This window comes from Populus alba, chromosome 3 (assembly GCF_005239225.2).
Source record: "Populus alba chromosome 3, ASM523922v2, whole genome shotgun sequence".
Lineage (NCBI taxonomy): Eukaryota > Viridiplantae > Streptophyta > Magnoliopsida > Malpighiales > Salicaceae > Populus > Populus alba.
In genome coordinates this window covers 5,937,816-5,957,588 of record NC_133286.1, presented here as the reverse complement: position 1 = coordinate 5,957,588, position 19,773 = coordinate 5,937,816, and the positions used below count along the sequence as shown (strand labels likewise).

Below are 19,773 nucleotides of genomic sequence, written 5' to 3'. Positions count from 1 at the left end.
AATTTTTTCTAAAATTTTCAATCTTGATTTTATTTTTTTAATATTAAACTGCTTAAGAATTTAGCTTTGTAGTTTTTTTCTTGAAAACATTATGAATTGCAGTAGTTTTTTCTCCGTATAATTTTTTTTTAATTTTTTTTATAAATCCATAACAATACACAAGCATGCCACAAGCCCGCAACATCGCGTAAACATTACATCTAGTTTATCCCTAAAACTTGAAGGAAAAACAGCAAAATAACCAATGTTATCTGCAGTATCGGAAGCTTTCAATGTGAATCAACGATGTCTTTTCTTTTATTTCCTTGGCTCAAACATTCTCTCTAGATCAAGAGTTCAAACACGAGCCATACTCCTCTTGACTTGCTACGTACTAAAATTACCTGAGAACAAATGAACCCAAAACTGAAAAGTAATCATTGTGAAGGTGAAGTATCATTTGAATCTTTCTTCGGTCCAGAAACAGCAGCAGTTGCAGCTGCTGTGACAGCCGCTGCAGCAGCCCCTAGCTTCACACCACCAGCAGCCTTCATTACACTTGCTACTTTCGCAAATATTGCTACACCCCCTACAAGTACAGCCCTCAAGGCAACTGTTGGTTTTACTGCCATTTCTTATGGGAACTGCAAAATACATTTATGTGAAAAAATCAAAAGGCTGTCCCATCCATAAAAATAACAAGCAAATGCAGCCACCTGTAGAAATTGAAGGTTATGAACATTCGAGCGAGGATGGATCTGACACAACTAAATAGAGATATGATCCAGACAGATTATATGGATGATATAAAAATGCTTTTATGAACCATGATGACAAGTCTAGATATAAGAGAAGATCTGCTTACGTAAGACTATGTTAGCATTTTAAAATAAAAATAACAAGAACAAGAGATCATATCATTGGATTAGACTCAAATTTTTACAAATAATTCTAAAAGCAGTTTTCTTTTAGCAAGTCAATCCATCACTTATTGGACCATTGGATCTAGTTGTGTCAGATCCTCAGGAATGCTCAGATCCTTCAATTTCCCACAAGCCCGGCTGTATCAAAATGCCAAATGAAATACCTAGCATATCAACCAAAATAACCAAGGCCAATGTTAACAACTTATCAAAATAAATGAATCTTAGGCTATAAATAACAAGAACATCTTGACCCAACTAAAGCTGTTCTAATGTATGATTTTGCTGCTCCAATTCATAACATGTGGAGGCCCCAGTTCTTTCTTTCTTCATATCCTTTTTTGAATGTGAACAGAGTTTCTTCCTCAAAGTTTAAGTACAGGTTTCAAAAGTTACAAAGAAAAACTTCAAAATGAGAACACTCATATTATCAGCATGCGTGATAGCCTTTTCAGAATTAGTTAAATAGAGGGCAAAAATAAAAAGGAAAAATCAATGCATCCCTAATGTTCTTGTGGAGAAGATGAGAAATTTGTCTGAGAAATATTTTTCAGCAGCTTCTCTCTATTTCATTCACAGAAGTGGAAGAGATATGTCCAGTAACTGACACAACGCAAATCCCAGTCTAAACACTATTCTTAGTTCCCCTGCCCCTTGAATTCAAAAAGACAAGGCACACTTGGCTAATCACATAAATTGTCACCAAAAAGTTCTGAAGAAAGGCAAGAGGAAAATGAAGAATAATAGAACAAAAAATTTCAATGTAATAAACTTAGAATCTTTTATAACTACTGCTGGAGATTTCGTGGGATAGCAAACAAAAATGAAGATTTCTTTCTATCCCATCATGATGTTGAAATATAACAACTACCTGATCAAAGGAAAAACTATCAAAGATTGATTAAGTTCTCTGCAATTCCATCCTATTCTCACAAAGCAGGCAGTCTCCTTTAAATTACCTCATCAGTAAGCAAGCATAAACATGTCCTTCCTGAATACTAAAATAAACAACCCAACTCTTTGTGCCTGTTCTCATTTCTTCTATAAGAATTACAGCAATTTTGGGAATACAATCGCTGCTATCACACATTTCATTCAAGCATCTACCCATTGGCAAAGAACCCTAATAATTCAGACCTCGACGAAAATAGCAGACTGTCCATTTACATGACACAAGTAGCCAGCACAAACGAGTAAGACTAGTGTTAACCACTACAGACACAGACCATAAGAAACAAAACATTAAAGAGGTTGTGACTGAAACAAGTATTTGCAAAAGCTTCAATGAAACAAACAACAATTTAAAAATAATCACAACACTCTTATCTCTTACATATGCCAACCACATCAATCACATGAATCTTAATACACTTTTCCTATTACAAAATCCTTTACACTTTGTGCTACCAAGCATTATCCAAAAGGGTGCTGATCAAAATAAAAAAGTATGAACAAATTACAATAAGATCACAAAAACCCATAACATATTTCATCCTCAATATCCAATATATGATTTCCCCATACATAGAAAAGAAAAGAAAAAAACACAAGCACAAAACAAAGGCAGGCAGTAAAGTAATTGTTAAATCAGAAGTAAGGGATGGTTTATTAGGGTGAGAAAAAGAAAATGAGAGAGAAAGACAGACAGACAGACACGCATGATAATGAAAGAAGGCAGAGCAAGCAACCTTTCTTGTTCTTTCTTAGTTTCCTTTATCCTTGTATCTTGTTGTAGCTACAAATGTTGTCTTTCTTGCTCTCTTCTTGTTCTTCTTCTCTCCTGGGAGATGGGAGAAGCTACGTGCCCACTTCAAAACAACATGCCGTTTCTTGGCAGTTGTCTAGTTCTACTACCACCCAACGACGTGTCTTCTCTTGACAAAAACACGGTTTGCTTCACTCCGCCTGGGTAAGTGTCTATTTGGGATATAGAATTTTATTTAGAATAATATTTTTTTTATTTTTAATATTATTATATTAAAATAATTCAAAAAATACAAAAAAACAATTAAAGAAAAAAAAATTCAAAAATGCAATTGAACTGTAATGCTATATACCACCAAATAGTATAGACTAGATCGTAGGTCCATGTTGCCGTGGGTTTTTAATGTAAAAAAATTATTCAAGTATTGATAATATATTTTCTAATAAAAAATATTTTTAATTATAAATTTAAAATATGATGAATATTGAATGATATTATTTTGAAATATATATAGGATGATGTATTAAATAATATTTCTTTTAGATATTGAGACTAATATATTGAATCAAACTGCATTAACTTGTCAAATCTATTATACAAGTTATTAGATCTTGATAATAAGCAAATTAAAATAAATTATAAAAGTCAATCCTTAATCAAACCAATGTTAAAAGATAAAATTAAAAAAATATTAAATTAAAAAAGACAAAAAAAAAAATATTGAGTCAACTCGGGTTAAATTATTGAATTTGCACCCGAGTCATGAGATCAGGATAATTCCATTAAAAAAAATAAAGCTCAGTTTCTTACTAATCAGGGTTATAAAATTATGATAACTTCATAGAAATATATATATATATATATATATATATATATAAAGCTTAGTTTCTAACCAACCTAGTGTTGAAGGATGAAATAAAAAAATCAATTAAAAAAAAACTCAAGTTGACCTAGGCTAACAAGTTAAACCCGTGAGTCCGTGACCTAAGTCATAAGACTAAGATAACTTGATAAAAAATAAATTATAAAAATTACAAAACTTCATTTCCAACAGATCAAAATGTTAAGGGTTGAAATCGAGAAAAAAAAAACTAAATTTATAAGACTAAGATAACTACATAGAAAGGAAATTAAAAAAAATTTCAAAGTTCAATCTCCAAATAACCTAATATCTAAATATGAAATTGAAAAAAAAAACTAAATAAAAAAAAATTTAGTTGTTGGAGGGTGAATATATATAATCAATTAAAAAAAAGACCCTAAAAAAATAAATATTGACAACCCTAGTCGACCTTCCAAACCTGCCATCCGGGGTAATGAAATGAGAATAACTCCATGTAAAGTAAATAAAAAAAATAAAAAAGCCAGTTAAAAAAATACTCAATTTAAAAACGATCAAAAAAATAAATAGAGTTAACCAAAATCAACCTGTCAAGCTTGTAATCCAATTCATGAGATCAAGATAATCTCATATAAAATAAATTAAAAAAAATCATAAATTTTAATTTTCAACTAATTTAATGTTGAAAGATGAAATCATAAAAAATCAATTAGAAAAAATGGTAAAAAAAAAAATGATACAATTCAATTTAGGTTAACCTATTAAACTGGTTACTTGAGTTATAAGACTGAGGTAAATTTATAGAAAGTAATTTAAAAAAAAAAATATGAAGTTGTATTTCCAGCAGATCTAGTATTGAAGGTTGGAATTGAAAATCAAAATCCATGAAATCAATATAAAACCCAACAAAAAAACTAAATGAAAAAAATTATAAAATACAATTATAAAATACAATTTAATATTAAATGATAAAATAAAAAAATAAAAAAATAAATTGTTAAAAGGTTAAATTAAAAAAAAAATACCCTTAACATTGTATAGCTACTCTATTTTACATTTTACCTCTATTATTTTAAAAATTATCAAATCAATTTTTAAATTTAAATAAATAAAAAACAAATCTATTCTCATATATAACATATAAACGTATAAAATTCGCTATTAACAGGGAAAAAAAACTGAATCAATGAAAATCTAATTTATTTCGTCTCTCATCTCTAAGAACACCATGGCTAGTTTTTTTCTTCTTATTATTATTCTTCTTCAATCTCTCTAGCAAGCCAACACCAAATTCCACCCAAAAAATCACTAGCCTCTATGGTGAACCTCTGAGATATCATGCGTGTTTAGAAATATATTCATGGTACTGTATTTGTTTTTTAAAATATTATTATTTGAAAATATATTAAAATAATATTTTTTAATTTTTAAAAACTATTTTTAACATCAGTATATCAAAATAATCTAAAAATACTAAAAATAATATTAATTTAAAAAAAATATAATTTTCTTAAAAATATTTTTTTAAAAAAAAAATAATAAGCACCACAGTGGCATTATCCTCTCAATCTTTTGCAAAAAGCTTGAGTGGCTGGTCAATAAACAATGACACTAAGGTCATGTTTGTTTTTTGAAAAGTAGTTTTCGGGAAACCATTTTCCAAACTTTTCTGTGTTTGTTTGTTATTAGAAAAGTTGGTTAACGGAAAACATTTTCCGATCAATGGAAACTACTTTCTAGTTAACGGAAAATATTTTTCGGTCAACGGAAAACACTTTTTAGTCAAGGAAAAATTTGGCTTGGTTTTCAGAAAAGTGTTTTCCCTTTTAGCTGTGTTTGTTTTTCGGAAAGTGGTTTTCGGGAAATCACTTTCCAAACTTTCTTGTGTTTGTTTGCCATTATGAAAGTTGGTTAACGGAAAACACTTTCCAGTAAAAGAAAAATTTGGCTTGGTTTTCAGGAAAGTGTTTTCTTGGAAAATTTGGGCGGAAAACACTTTCCGGAAATTGTGAAAAATTTAGAAATATTATTATTTGCTGATTATATCAAATTTGATCCTCAAACTATTGATTGCTATATATATATATATATATATATATATATATATATATATATATATATATATATATATATATATATATATATTTTATTTTTTATTTTGAATATTTATTTTTCAATTTCATCACTTAAAATTTTATTTTTATATTAACTTTGGTCCTTATTTTTATAATTGTTATTTGCTTTTTCTTTATCATTTTTTTATTGAAATTTTTTATCTATCAAATTTGGTCCTCATTCTTTTGATTGTTACTTATTTTTTTGAAATAATTTATGAAAAGTTGATTATTATTATTTTAATTTCTTCACCTTTTATTTTTTTTTTAAGTTTTTAGATTTGACCTCTATTATTTTGATTATTATTTATTTTATTTGAGATAATTTATGAAATTATAATTTTTTTCAATTTCATTCTCATTCAAATTTTTAATTTATAAGATTTGTTTCTCATTATTTTAATAAACTTGAGAAAAATAAAAATATTAATAAGTTATTTTCCAGCTTATTTTCCATGACATAACCAAACACTGAAAAGTGTTTTCCAATTTATTTTCCATTACATTACCAAACATCAGAAAATACTTTCTCGGAATTCACTTTCTCCGGAATTCATTTTCTCCGGAATTCACTTTCCAAAAGGAAACTACTTTCCAGCAAACAAACGAAACCCAAATTCAATCCCGCCAAGAAATTCTACCCTTTTGAACTGCAAATTGTCGCTCTCTAAATGATATTTCCAACCAGTTCTTCATAGCAGATCCTTTTGCTTTATCTTTAATGAAACCACTTCCCAACTTGAATTCTCACTTTTTTGTCGTTCTCTATGCAAAAATCCCAATTTATCCAACAAAACACAATCGATTATTATAGAAAGTTACTGATTTATTTTGGATATCTAAGGATCGCAACAAACATCCTTATGATATTTTTTAAACTAAAAAATTTATTTATCTTAAATTATTTTGTTAATTAAATGCAACAATTTTAATTTATGTGTCAAATTTATTATTTTCTTCATGTTTGAGCTTAATTAAATACTTGGTTTTCAGCTTAGATCCAAAGCTTATTAGGATCAATGTTTTGGGCTTATTAGTACAAGTATTGGGTCAATTTTGTAAGTGTATTAATATAGTTCACAAAGGTTAATCCATTAGAGTTATTTCTAAAAGCATTTAAACTCTTTATAGCCTAAAATTCAATAGTCATTGAATAATATCATTATGGATATTCAGCCTGTGTGCGAGAGTAATTCTTGCATTCTTTGATTTTTGAAAGATTAAACCGACTTATCAAAGATTAAGTAGCTTCGTGACATTATTCAATTTAATTCCAATAGTGATGGTGTTTTGAAACAGGTTTTCATTATGTCACACTCCTATCAAACCTGATTTCTTGGCTTTCTAAGAGTTGTATCACCTTCGTTGTAGGTTGTTTGACCACATAATCAAGAGGTTCGCATCAATAATATAACTCAAACCAATAAAAAAACAAGATTTGTATTATATGTAATGTAACAAAATCATAAAAAATATTTTTGTATTTGTTGTCTTTGTTTTAGATATTTTTTGAAAAACCAAATCTCTTTTCAGAGTTATTATTACTATTGAAATCATCAACAAAATATTTTTTTAATGATAACTTATTTTTTAAAACATTTAGTTTATTTCGGATATTCTCTATATAGCAGAGAAAATTGGAGAGGTTAGTGAAGAGTGTCAATCATTTTCTAGGTTTGTATATAAAGGCTTGGGTACATTTGTGGTATAATATGTATTTTGAAAATTGGTACTAGAAATATCACATGTTGATTTTTTAGATGAGTTTGTATGTTAAATTATATTTATAATAGAGAGGATATCATAGATTCTTTTTAAATTAAGAGTACTTAATGAAGACAATTCATCTGAGAATCTAGAACTAGTTGAATATTTGTGAAAGGTTAGTTTAATCTTGTTATCATTGTATTGGGTTATTTATTTAAGTTTGATATTTAGTTATAGAGGTTATTGAGGTTCAAGTTGCATTGCTACTTCAAGAATCCAGTTCTCTAGTAAGATTACATCTTTTCATTGAATTATTCTGGGTATAATTACTTTATATTTTGAAAAGTCTATCAGTAAAAGTAAGGTTTCACCTCTCTAAAATTAAAATTTATGTTTGCTCGTAAAGACAAAAAAAATAGCTATATAGTGGATTTTAAATATCAAAGCTACCAAAAATGATTCTTCAAGCATGTTGTAATTATGAGTTTTTATTTGTAGATTTATACTTTGTAGTATGGTAAGATTTAGGGTTTTAATGAAAAAAACTTAGAATCTTAGGTCAATCTTACTTAATGGTGCAAGTCCCAAATAAGAATGAAGTAGGGCAATAAACCCATATATGTGCGCGCATATGCATCTCTAGACATTGTTAATGTGTTTTTTCAAGTATAAGAAGTTTTTTTAATTATGAATTGAAAAGTTGACATGTATGTTTAATAAAATAAATCAAGAATCATATACACAAATAAATAATAAAAAAAAGCTATTAAGGCTAATTAAAAACTAAATAAAATTTTTTAAAGATAGATACATATTAAGATATTTGATTTCATGCAAAATAAAAATATTAATTTTTTTAATGATATGTCAGTAATTTCTTATAAGAATAGTGATAATTTAAATTTTATTGAAACAAAATAATTTTCTAGTATAACTCTTCCTTTTCTTATTAATATATTTATTTTCTAAAAATATATAGCTTGTTGTGGTATTTTATTTATTTGATAAAAACTAAAAGTAATTAGAATAAAGATAAAAAAATGAATAATTTGAAATAAAGATAAAAAAAATGTATCTCTTTAATTAAAACTCCTTTATCTTATTAATACACTTTTGTTTTTTTTTTTTTTGGAATTTATTTTACTATGTTATTTATTTTGTAAACAATAGCTTATCAAAATTATGAAGAAGCTTTTAATAAAAAAAATTATATTTTAATAATTTTGATGTTAATTTATTAAAAATATAAGAATAATATATTACTTGCATGTTATCAGGAGAAAAAAAATTTAAATCTATTTTTTTATTTAATTATACGATAATAAAAATATACATGAGCCGGAAAAAAAAATTATTAAAAAATTATAAAAGGCTATACAAATAGAGCATTCTCTGATATTATAAAAAGAATATTTTAATTATATCTGAAATCAAAGAAAAAATTAAAAATTATTTTAAAAAATAATATTCTAAAAATATTTTTAATTATTTTCATTTTAATGAAAATTAAAGGAAAAAAAAAACATAAAGGCCTTTACAAAAAAAAAAAAAACTAAGTATTTGGGCCTAAGTGTGCCAATACCCATAATCCATAACAAAAAAAATCCAGGCCATAAACCTGTCTATTATTTTTTTTAATTCAAAAAAAGTGTAAAGCCATTCACCCAATTTCTTTCTTTTTTTTTTTAAATAAATAAAGTGTCATTTTATAATTGCAAACTACGTGTCATTCATTGATAGGATTCTGATCACCTAAATTGGCTGGAAAGTCCAGCTTCTAGAGCAAAAGAAAAAAAAAAACTTTTCTATAATTTTTTCACCTGAAAATACATGAGAAACATCCTAAAAACACTTAATAAACTCTTTTTTAACATCAAATAAACCTTTAATTGATCAAAAAATAAAATAAAAATCATTTAGAGTAAGAAAACTCTTGAATCCTTATCTACTTTTTTCTAGCAAGATGAAAAATAAAATACACCTCAATGGAAATTCTCTTGTCAAATATAACCTATTGGCAGCAAAATCAGTTTTTTTGTTATTAGAATGTGATCAACCAATCATTTTATTTCTCCCTCCAAGTTTTCCAATTAATCTTTCTTTTATTAAATTTGAGGGCTGAAATGTAAATGAAATAAAATTTTAAATCAAAACATAAAATTTTCAGACTAAATAGACCATAAAAAAACTCAACGGAGAATATATGAAGCAAATATTCTTTCCCTTGAATTTGAGATAAGACCTTTTGTTTTTTATGGTTCTCAATTTTGTTCTTTTGTTTTTAATTGTGTTTTTTATACTACAAATTTAAGCTATATTTTATTAAATTAATTACCTTTAATCAAATTGTGTAATTTAATCACAACCTTTAATTCTAAAGAAAATATAAAAAGAAGAAACTAACTCATAAAATATCACAAACTACACATGTAAGGATGCAATTGAAAAAAATAATAATAATCAAAATGAAAATTTTATTTATTAAAATTCACAATAAATCATGAACATATGCATAATGAATGCGTTACAGTAAAATTATATCTCTTTTAATTTTTTTTATAATTATAATTATTATATTAATTAAAAATTAAATATTGAAGTTTTGAATATAAAGATGTTATTTGTTATTTAATAAAAAAACTATGTATTTTTAAGGTATTTTGAATGTATATTAAATGATGATATTAATTGTCATCTCTAGATGGAGTTACCCCCGCCTATGAAGAAACTACGTGTCGTTTATGGGGAGTTGACGTTCCACCAATACGAATCGACGAGTAATTTCCTGAGCTTGGCTGCCTCCTCTTCTTTAAAGGAAAGTAGAATTAAGAAGGGTTCAGCGTTTTAGAGAGAGAGAGGGAGGGAGGGAGGGAGCAATGGATCAATCATTCAGTGGAGGAGGGAACTGGACAGTGATCCCAAGCGTTCCGACACACAGTGGCTCGCCCGCACACTCAAATCAAGACCAGTTTTACCTCTCTCCACAGCAGCAACAACCACAATTTACTCAGTTTCAGCAGCAGCAGCAGCAGTTTAACCAACAGCAACAACAATTTCAACAGCAGCAGCAATATCAGCAACAACAGCCCCAGCAACAACGTTTTATTCAACAACAGCAACAACCGCAAGTGCAGCAACAGAACCATCACCACCAATCATTGGCCTCACACTTTCATCTCTTACATGTTACCATCTCAACCCTATTAATCTATGCATACACACATATATTGTGCTATACAAAATTAAGGGTTTTGTTTTGATTGTTTGTTTGTTTGTTTGTTTGCAGTTGGCGGAGAACTTAGCTGATGCTATTGAGAATGGAACTCGGGATCAGCATTCTGATGCTTTGGTTGGTTTGTTTCTTTTCTTTTTAAAAAAAGAAGAAGAATTATTAATATGGGAATTTTCTTTTTGTTTATTGTGTTTTAGAATTGAGAAAAGAGATTATAAGTTCGATCTAAAATGGGTTCTTTTTGTTTAATTGGAAAGGTCAATGAATTGAACACTCACTTTGACAAGTGTCAGCAGCTGTTGAATTCCATTTCAAGCTCAATTAATGCTAAAGCCATGGTAATTATCTATTCTAAAGCATTTATCTTTTTTTTTGGTTTATTTTCTCTAGAGTTTTGATGGTTATATATAACAGTCACATTCTTATACTGTTTTGTTTTAATTGTGGAGATACTGTTGTATCTAATTGTTTATGTCGCGTTTGATTGTCTTTAGAATGTGGAACAAATGCAATGATTTAGAGTTGAGATGATAGAAGAAATATAGAAACCTTGGTGCATCGGTCTTTAGAATGTGGAACAAATGCAATGATTTAGAGTTGAGATGATAGAAGAAATATAGAAACCTTGGTGCATCGGTCTGTAGAATGTGGAACAAATGCAATGATTTAGAGTTGAGATGATAGAAGAAATATAGAAACCTTAGTGCATCAGCTCACATTATCATTGGCCTGATTCATGATGTATATATATTACCAAAATCCCATGAAAGTGCAATACAAAACCAGTCATTTTAGGATGTTTATATTAAGCCTAATGGTTTGTCAAAGTTCCAGTGTTTTGATTTTGTGATCTTTTTTATATTTTGTGCAGACAGTTGAGGGACAAAAGCGAAAGCTGGAGGAAAGTGAACAATTGCTAAATCAAAGGAGGTAAATATTCTCTAAAGAGTATTTCTTTGCTTTTGTTCTTGACTTGCTTGATACATGAAATTAATTTATATCTCAATATCAGGGAGCTAATTGGCAAGTATAGAAATTCTGTTGAAGAGCTTCTCAAGTCTGAACCATGACTGCTTTTCCCTCTCGAGCATTGGGTAAGAAAATTACTTTAGAACTCAAACCCGACAAGTGTTTGTTAACAATCAAGTGAAAGCAAATTATTAAGCAAAAATAGGAAGCCACCTGTTGCTTTGGGTGGAAGTGGAACTCTTAATTGTTTTTTGGATTTTGCTTGATCTGTGTGACTGATATGGGTAACAATGTTGCTATTGATGTCTTTCGAAATTTACTTATTAGTTTTTTTTTTTTATCAACTATCTGTTTTCCTTATTTTTTTACTCCATATTTGTTACTTGAAAATACGATAAATGGTATTGACTTGAATTTACTTTTGGTTTTTCATCCGTGAATACAAAGTGAATCAAAACAAACTGGCTAGCTTGAGACGATTTGTCACAATTTAAGCCTACATAAAAGTGCAAAGATATATCTGAGTTTGGAGCTAGTTAGAGATGTTTGCACACCACCTGAAATTGGCACACTGATTTGCAGCAAGAAAGTTTTTGATGGTTCCTTGTTGCGAAAGAAAAGTTGTTGATGATTCATCCTTTCGATTACTCTTAATTGCTTTTTATGTCATTTCTGGTTTCAAACTGCAAACAACTCAGTAACACTTGCTCTAGGATTTTGTTGTTATCCATCACTAGGCTCTACCATATATTTGAACTGTCCATGCATTATGTAGATCTATGCAAAATGATCATCATTTGAATAGTTTGTGTTGTGAAAATCAAATCATCCACAAATCTTTTCTACTGAATGATACCAGGCAGATTGTTTTTTTACCGGACATAGCTGCTGGTGAATGTACTAACTTTGCATGCCTAGTTTTGTATCCTGTATACCATGTATGTCTCCCTTGATGCTCTTTTATACACGAAAAACAAGCAGGACCAAGCATGGAGGAGTACAAAATGATAACAAAGAGGATGAAATATCTTTGTGCTTGATGTTTCACAGACTTGAAATTGAATAGTTTTGGAATTCGCAATTTTGTTTTTTTGTAGGATGTTTCTCCGGTTTTTCATCCATGAATACAAAGTGGTTTTTCATCCATGAATACAAAGTGAATCAAAACAAATTGGCTATCGAGACCTGGGTTTTTTTTTTTTTTTTGTTAATTCTAGATGTATTTATTTGTTCAACGAGTAGATTGCTATTCTCCTCTGCTTTACGCCAGCTACTGCCGATGACATCTTCTTCATTTGCGTGAGGAGACTTTCACTTTCTATACATCCTATGAAATTGCAAACTATGACATATTAATTATTACAAAATCTCGCAAACACATTTTTCTCCAATGAGAACAATTAATGGTATTTTTATTTATTTTTAATTTTATCATTGAATTTTAATTTGTCATTTATTGTTATTTTTTAATTTGTTATTTATTTTTTTATTTATATTTTTTTCTTGACTTTTAATTTCATCATTTAATCTAGGGTTTTGAAACCCGACCTGGTAATTGACCCGGTCCAAGGCTTGGCTCATTGCGTTAACCTTATTTTTTTATAAATCAAAATAACATCGTTTTGGTGAAAAATAAGAAAATAGTTAACGGGTTATAATCAGGTTTTTGACTAGGTTTTACCGGGTTAATCGATTGGGTCACCTAGGGTTGTGACTTCCCCTATTTTTTTTTAAATCCGGTTTGGTTCCAGCCTGGAGTTAGCCGAGTCCCAAGTCGATCCGCGGGGCTGGGCTAGGTTTCAAAATTATGATTCAATCCAAGTTTATGGTGTATTTTTTTTTATTTGGTCCTCATTCTTTTGATCCCCCCCTCTTTTGTTAAGGTTATTTCTATTTAATTTAACCCTTTCTTTAAAAATTGACTTTGTGGTTTTTTTTCAGTCTTTTTTTTTTTTTTTTCTATTGGGTTATTACAATTTTATAACTCAAGGCACGAGTTTTGTGGGTTAACCTAAGCTGACTTATCTTTTATTACCTAGGTTACATGTCTATTACCTTACTTGACTTGAATTTTTGTGTCCTTTTTTTTTATCCATTTTTATACTGTCAGTTTTTTAAAAAAAAATTATCGTGATTTCTTTGTTTATTTTTTTTAAAATTGTTTATTTACTATCATTGCCTGTTATTTTTATTGTCTAATTAAAGTAAAATCAACTTATTCAACTTGATCGGTGCTATAACCCAAGTCGTTTGGTCGAATTATATTTTTTTAAGTACAAAAAAGAGAGTACCAAGATGCCGGAATTTTTTTTTACAATATTATTTGAATGACCAATAAAAATAATAATAATAATGTGATTTGGAAAAACAATTTTCTTTCTATATGCACCCAAGGATAAAAAATATAAATATAAAAGATTAAAATCTATTTTTTTCTCCTTTATAAAAAAAAGATTGATTTTCCGGACACCATACTAGTTTAATCTGGTCAAATGCACTAGCAGAGCCTGATTTATTTATTTTTTTCATCTCTCCTGATTTTGCATTTTTATTGATTAAAAAATGTTTTTTTAATAATTTTTAAATTTTTTTTCCATTTCCTTATGATCTTGTTTTTTATATTTTACTTATTTAGCTTTTTTTAAAATAGTAACAGCAACTTCAACCGACTAAAACATTTTGGTTTCGAAGTTAAAAAACCATAAGGATTGATTTTCCGGACGCCATTCTATTCTAATCTGGTCAAATACATTTGATGTATTTGTCTGGCTTATTTTTTTTGTTAAATAAGGACTCACATGTATGGGCTCGGCTTGCTATGCTCAGCAAAGCCTGATTCCCCCCCCTGATTTTACATTTTTTATTGATAAAAAAATATATTTTTAAATTTATTTATTTGTCCTTTCCTTATGATTTTTTATTTTACTTATTTAGTTTTTTTAAATAGTAATTGTTTTTTAAATTAATTTATATATATTTAGTTTTTGAAAAGATTATTCTAATTCATCTATTATTTGTTTATATTTTATATAGATTAATTTTATTTTTAAAAATAAAAAACATTTATTTTTGGATAATATTTATAATATGTGCAGCCTCATATAATATTTTTTTTTATTTTATTCAATTAATTTTATCTTGTGTCTATTTTTTTAATTATTTTGTTGAATAAAAAACTAATTTTAATAAATAAATTTATTAAATACATAAATAACTTGTATTACTGGATTAAATATCTTGATCTATATCTATTTTTTTTGTAGTATTGTTAATAATATTTTTCATTTATTTTACATACATAATTCTTGATATATATATATATATATATATATATATATATATATATATATATATATATATAAACTTTTGATTTGCAATTGAAATTTTTTATATAAAAAATAAAAAGACAGCATGTTCAAATTTTTTTTTCTGTTTTTTTTTTCAATTCGACCTGAATTCAGCCATGAGTTGGCTAGGTTCAGGGTTGACTCGTTGGGTTAGGCTGGATTTCAAAACCATGTTCTAACTAAGGAATAGAAAACGCAGAAGTGACCCAAAAAGGAAGCCAGAAAACATGAGACGATGGTGAAATGCTGTACATAAAAATTTTAAACCAAAGAAAAATATTAAAAGCACATAGACTTACTTTTTTCAGCTCTTGAATTTGCTGATGAGTCCGATAGGCCCATGGAAAAGTAGAAGGTAATTTGCTGATTAGTACAAAAATATCAACCAAGAAGATTGGTTTTCCGGACACCATACTAGTTTAATCTGGTCAAATGCACTAGCAGAGCCTAATCTTTTTTTCATCTCTCCTGAGTTTGCATTTTTATTGATATTTTTTTTATAATAATTTTTAAATATGTGTAGCCTCGAATAATATTTTTCCTTTTTATTTCATTTAATTAATTTTATCTTGTGTCTATTTTTTTAATCATTTTGTTGAATGAAAAACTAATTTTAATAAATAAATTTATTAACCATGTAAATAGCCCCTATTACTGAATTAAATATCTTGATCTATATCTGTTTTTTTTGTAGTATCGTAAATAATATTTTTCATTTATTTATGTAAATAATTCTTAATATATATATATATATATATATATATATATATATATATATATATATATATAAACTTTTGATTTGCAATTGAAAATTTTTTTATATAAAAAATAAAAAGACAGCATATTCAATTTTTTTTTTGTTGTTGAATTTTTTCCTATGCCTCGAGTGGCCCCATTGGTCGTTTGAAGTAGTTACTGCAAATAAAGCAGAAGTTTACCTTTTAAATCCAAAAGAAAAAACAATTGCAAACTGTCAGGCATTGATGGCATCCAAGTTAAGGGGCATGCACTGCTGTGTTTAAAGAAGTAATTAGGAAGTCCTAATTAAAATCTTTGGAAAACTTAACTAATTTAATCTGTATTAATTAGCAAGATCATCATTTTGACTGCGATTGTTCTGACCCTGTAAAGCATTCTAAATACAGACAGAAGCTCTATTTTTGGCTTTAGCTTGAACACCACACATTGATTTTGAACACCTAACTAAATTTGACTGTGTCTCATAGTATTTTCTCGCCCCTGCCCAAGAATAGTCTCTACTCTACTCCCTGATCATGTATCATAATCAAGTGAATAAATGATCTGTCTCCCTCTGGTTTGTCATATATCATCATCATCATATGTGTTTGTTTCTCGTCTTGTTTTTCTCCAAGAAAGGGGTTCTTGGTTTGTTGGCAGGGAGAAAAGAAAGGATCTAAAAGCAGCAGCAGAGCGAAAAAGAAGAGAGAAACCATTTCTAAATAAGAAAACAGCACCAGCCCCGCCGGCAACGCATCCGAATTCTCTCGTCTTCTCTAAAACAACAATAGCAAACAGAGCACAAAGATGAGCATTATTTCAAGGACTGGTAGCAGCACCACCCAGGCCTGTGCAGCTTGCAAATACCAACGCAGGAAGTGCGCTCCTGACTGCATTCTCGCCCCTTATTTCCCTCACAATCGCCAGAGACAGTTCCTCAACGCCCATAAATTGTTTGGTGTTAGCAACATTAGCAAGATCATCAAGAACCTTAACCCTCCCGAGAAGGACGAAGCCATGCGTACCATCATCTTTCAATCGGATGTCCGGGCAAATGATCCCGTCGGAGGATGTTATCGAATGATTCGAGAACTCCAACGTCAAATCGAATACACTAGGGCTGAACTTGATTTTGTTCTTCATCAACTTGCTATATATCGTGCCCAGGCTGCAGCCCAACAGCAGACTCAATTGATCCAAGCACAGGCGGCGGCAGCGGCCGCAGCCCCTGATCATCAGACCGATCATGACTGCCAAAGTATCATTATTACAGATACTTTCGACATGTACGATCCAGTCATGCAATATCATGATCAATACCCGCAAGAACATCAAGATCAACAAGAATTTGTTATTCACAATCCAGATAACAATCAACTACATTTACAAGATCAAGATCCTACAACTGCATGGGCCACCGCGGCCAGCGTGCAGGATATTTCTAGCTTGTCGATATCATCATCGCCTAATTACTTAGATGATCAGCTTAAGCAAGCTTATAATGGCGATGATCACTGCAGTACGCAAGATGATAATTTGAAGCCGATTCTTGATGTAAACGACGACGTCAACTTTGAGCCTGATGATCAAGATCCGGTAGTGGATATGAGGTTTGTGCCATCCACGCAGTTACTTATGTCATCGTAGATTAATTAATAATAATGTAATCATATATCATGAACGATTAATTCAAATATTCTTGTTAATTTTTAAGCTTAGAGAGATGACTCATGCAGCTGCAACAAGCAGAAATTTAGATTAATTAAGTGCTTTATTTTGCATGCATGCTTTGATTTCTGAGTTTGTACCTTTGCATCAATTATTACAGTTCATCTTGTTCTGTCAGGGATGGTCTAATATAATAAAATATGATTTTAAAAAAACTCCAAGAATACACATTAAACATGGAATCAATGAAATCTACAAGTAAGTCTCACTTATTGATGAACGACTCAGTACAAATATGAAGGATGAGCTCTTCATGGTTAAAGTTGTAAACTATAAGATGATACGGTCTTTAGAAATAATCTACATGAATCTTTAAATAAAAAATCTTCTAAATTCTTTTTTAAAAAAGAAGATTATTAGACCTTAAGTACTAACTCTTTCATATTTCTTTTCTCTAGTCTCAAATCTATTATAAGTTATTGTTGTAGTGCATAAGATTATGAGACGTAACATTTTATTTATAAAAAAAACCTAATATCTCTATCAATGAAAAACATCACATATCTTTTTTAGGATAGCTATTAGAGATTTATGCAATCAAACTTTTATTTGATTTTTCTTGATTTATAAATGTTATTCCTTTTATTAGTTATATTCTGGTCATTAATTTCTAAAATTTATTTATAATCAAGTCATATTTAATTAATTATCCGAGTTTAATTTATTATCGATGATTATTAATGTGTGTGCCTAATTAAGTTTCTATTTTATTAGCTAAAATATCAACTAGAATCCTAAATAAAATAGAATTAGACTAGCCAACTCACACTATACTGCAAATAGGATTAGAAGTTAATTTGTAATGCAAAAAAAACATAAAAAACAAAGGCCAAGCACAACATCATGAAAAAAAATTAATCGTCAAATGAAAAGTTCATGCATGTGTTTAATTAATAACATAAACTATATGCATTTTTTGCTTGCTTTAAGAACCGAGTCATAGTTTTGTCAGCTAAGATCAGCTCCTTCAATGATAAATGAAGTTGAAGTTGTCTATTGTTGGAGACAGAACCAAAAGCTTGTTGTAGTGCTTGCCAAACATCATAATTTGTTGTCATTCCAATGACATGAAAAAAACTTCTTTCAAAGAAGAAATAATCCAACTTAGCAACATTTGATCCCTTTGAAACCAGGTTTGAAACTCTAGATTAGGTTCTACTTGATTGGTTTCAACATTAAGAACTTGTGCCATCACAGGTGAAAATGTCACAAAAGTGCAGGCTAATTAACAAGATGCCTAATTAAGCTTTCTTCCTCACGTAAATTGGCCAAGTTACATTGGGAAAATGCAATCTCCGGCCGCTACTATTGACACTCGCTTCTTTGCAAGTTCTGTAGACACAGTCATGTGCAATTTCTTCCACGATCATCATCACTCCTCGGGCCACTGTAAGTTTACCAGGTTGGTAACTGATGAATCCCCGAAAATGAGATAACCATCATCTGGCACACAATTCCTCCAGTCGGAGTCGTTAACCTCTTGACCTCCAACATTGATCCTGTAAACTGTCTTAAAAGTCTTAAAAGCTTTCAAGAAAGCATCAGCAATATGAGTCCCTTTGGGACTGAACGCTAAGAAAGGAAGGCGGACAAGGTAAGAGCTAGGATGTGATGCTTCTGCCATGGAAATTGGATTTGGTTTATATCTTGATGATGCGTGCATGCTTTTGCCCTAATTTAAAACACTTGCAAACCTGTCACATTCACTTCCATTTCCATTTCGAGGGGTTGAATTCTCCAAAAAATGGGAGCAAAATTGATCAAAATTTACAATGTCAATTCAACCAAGTTGTGTATTAAATACTAAGATGAATGCCCATAAATATAGTCAAACTTTTGTTCTGGGCTCCTTGCCTGGAACAGCATTTTCATCAACTATTCATAATTTTTACTCACTCTTCCATGTCTTTCAAAGAATGAACTAGACCTCAAAACTGTGGCAGTTCTAATAGCACACTGCTCACGGCTCGATCTAATAGCCCATATCACCCATATTTGGCATTCGACTGGGTGGTTTTTTCTCCTGTGGATTCTCCAATACAGTCGCCTCAGTTGTTGTCAATAGCAAAGAAACACTGAAATTCAAAAGGCAAGTAGTTTAGTTATGGAACTGCAACACACAAACTTTTGCCAAATGACGGTGAACCTCACCTGGCGGCATCTACCAAGGCTGTCCTGATTATGGCACAAGCAATATTATGCGTTATATACTCTCGACGTATTCACCTGTGATGGCACAAGCAAAATTATCACTATAACAGATTATACCATGGAAAAGGAAGTTGCACCGGAATCTTAAAGACAAGGAGATTTTTAGAGAATAATATAAATCATATCTTGAAATCTTACCTAAGAGCTTAAGCTATTGGATTGAGATGGATTTTTAACATGATATCAGAGTCTTAATGACCAAGCGGTCACGAGTTCGAATCTCACCATCTCCATTTATTTAATAAAAATTATACACAATATAATATGGGCTTGTGTAAA

General features: G+C 29.4%; 3 protein-coding genes across 5 annotated transcripts; 2 read left to right on the top strand and 1 right to left on the bottom strand.

Moving 5' to 3' along the window:
* Positions 1–218: 218 nt before the first annotated feature.
* Positions 219–2,751, bottom strand: LOC118031009 (uncharacterized). The gene is made up of 2 exons (XM_035035295.2): positions 2,591–2,751; positions 219–623 (listed from the first exon to the last, which is right to left on the bottom strand). The coding sequence occupies exon 2, from the start codon at positions 609–611 to the stop codon at positions 417–419; it is 195 nt and encodes a 64-aa protein (XP_034891186.1). The 5' UTR covers positions 612–623; positions 2,591–2,751; the 3' UTR covers positions 219–416.
* Positions 2,752–10,093: 7,342 nt separating this feature from the next.
* Positions 10,094–12,727, top strand: LOC118031007 (mediator of RNA polymerase II transcription subunit 9). 3 transcript variants are annotated; one of them, XM_035035292.2, is made up of 6 exons: positions 10,094–10,454; positions 10,556–10,618; positions 10,759–10,839; positions 11,373–11,431; positions 11,514–11,595; positions 12,568–12,727. In XM_035035292.2, exons 1-5 carry the CDS (start codon positions 10,146–10,148, stop codon positions 11,569–11,571), a joined length of 570 nt encoding a protein of 189 aa, XP_034891183.1. In that variant the 5' UTR covers positions 10,094–10,145; the 3' UTR covers positions 11,572–11,595; positions 12,568–12,727. The 3 variants fall into 3 exon arrangements, with proteins under 3 accessions (XP_034891183.1, XP_073264034.1, XP_034891182.1); XM_073407933.1 differs by having other exon boundaries at positions 12,452–12,612; XM_035035291.2 differs by lacking the exon at positions 12,568–12,727 and having other exon boundaries at positions 11,514–11,807.
* Positions 12,728–15,674: 2,947 nt separating this feature from the next.
* LOC118031006 (uncharacterized) lies at positions 15,675–17,399 on the top strand. Its single transcript, XM_035035289.2, has one exon. It carries the CDS (start codon positions 16,363–16,365, stop codon positions 17,200–17,202), a length of 840 nt encoding a protein of 279 aa, XP_034891180.1. The 5' UTR covers positions 15,675–16,362; the 3' UTR covers positions 17,203–17,399.
* The last annotated feature ends 2,374 nt before the right edge of the window (positions 17,400–19,773 follow it).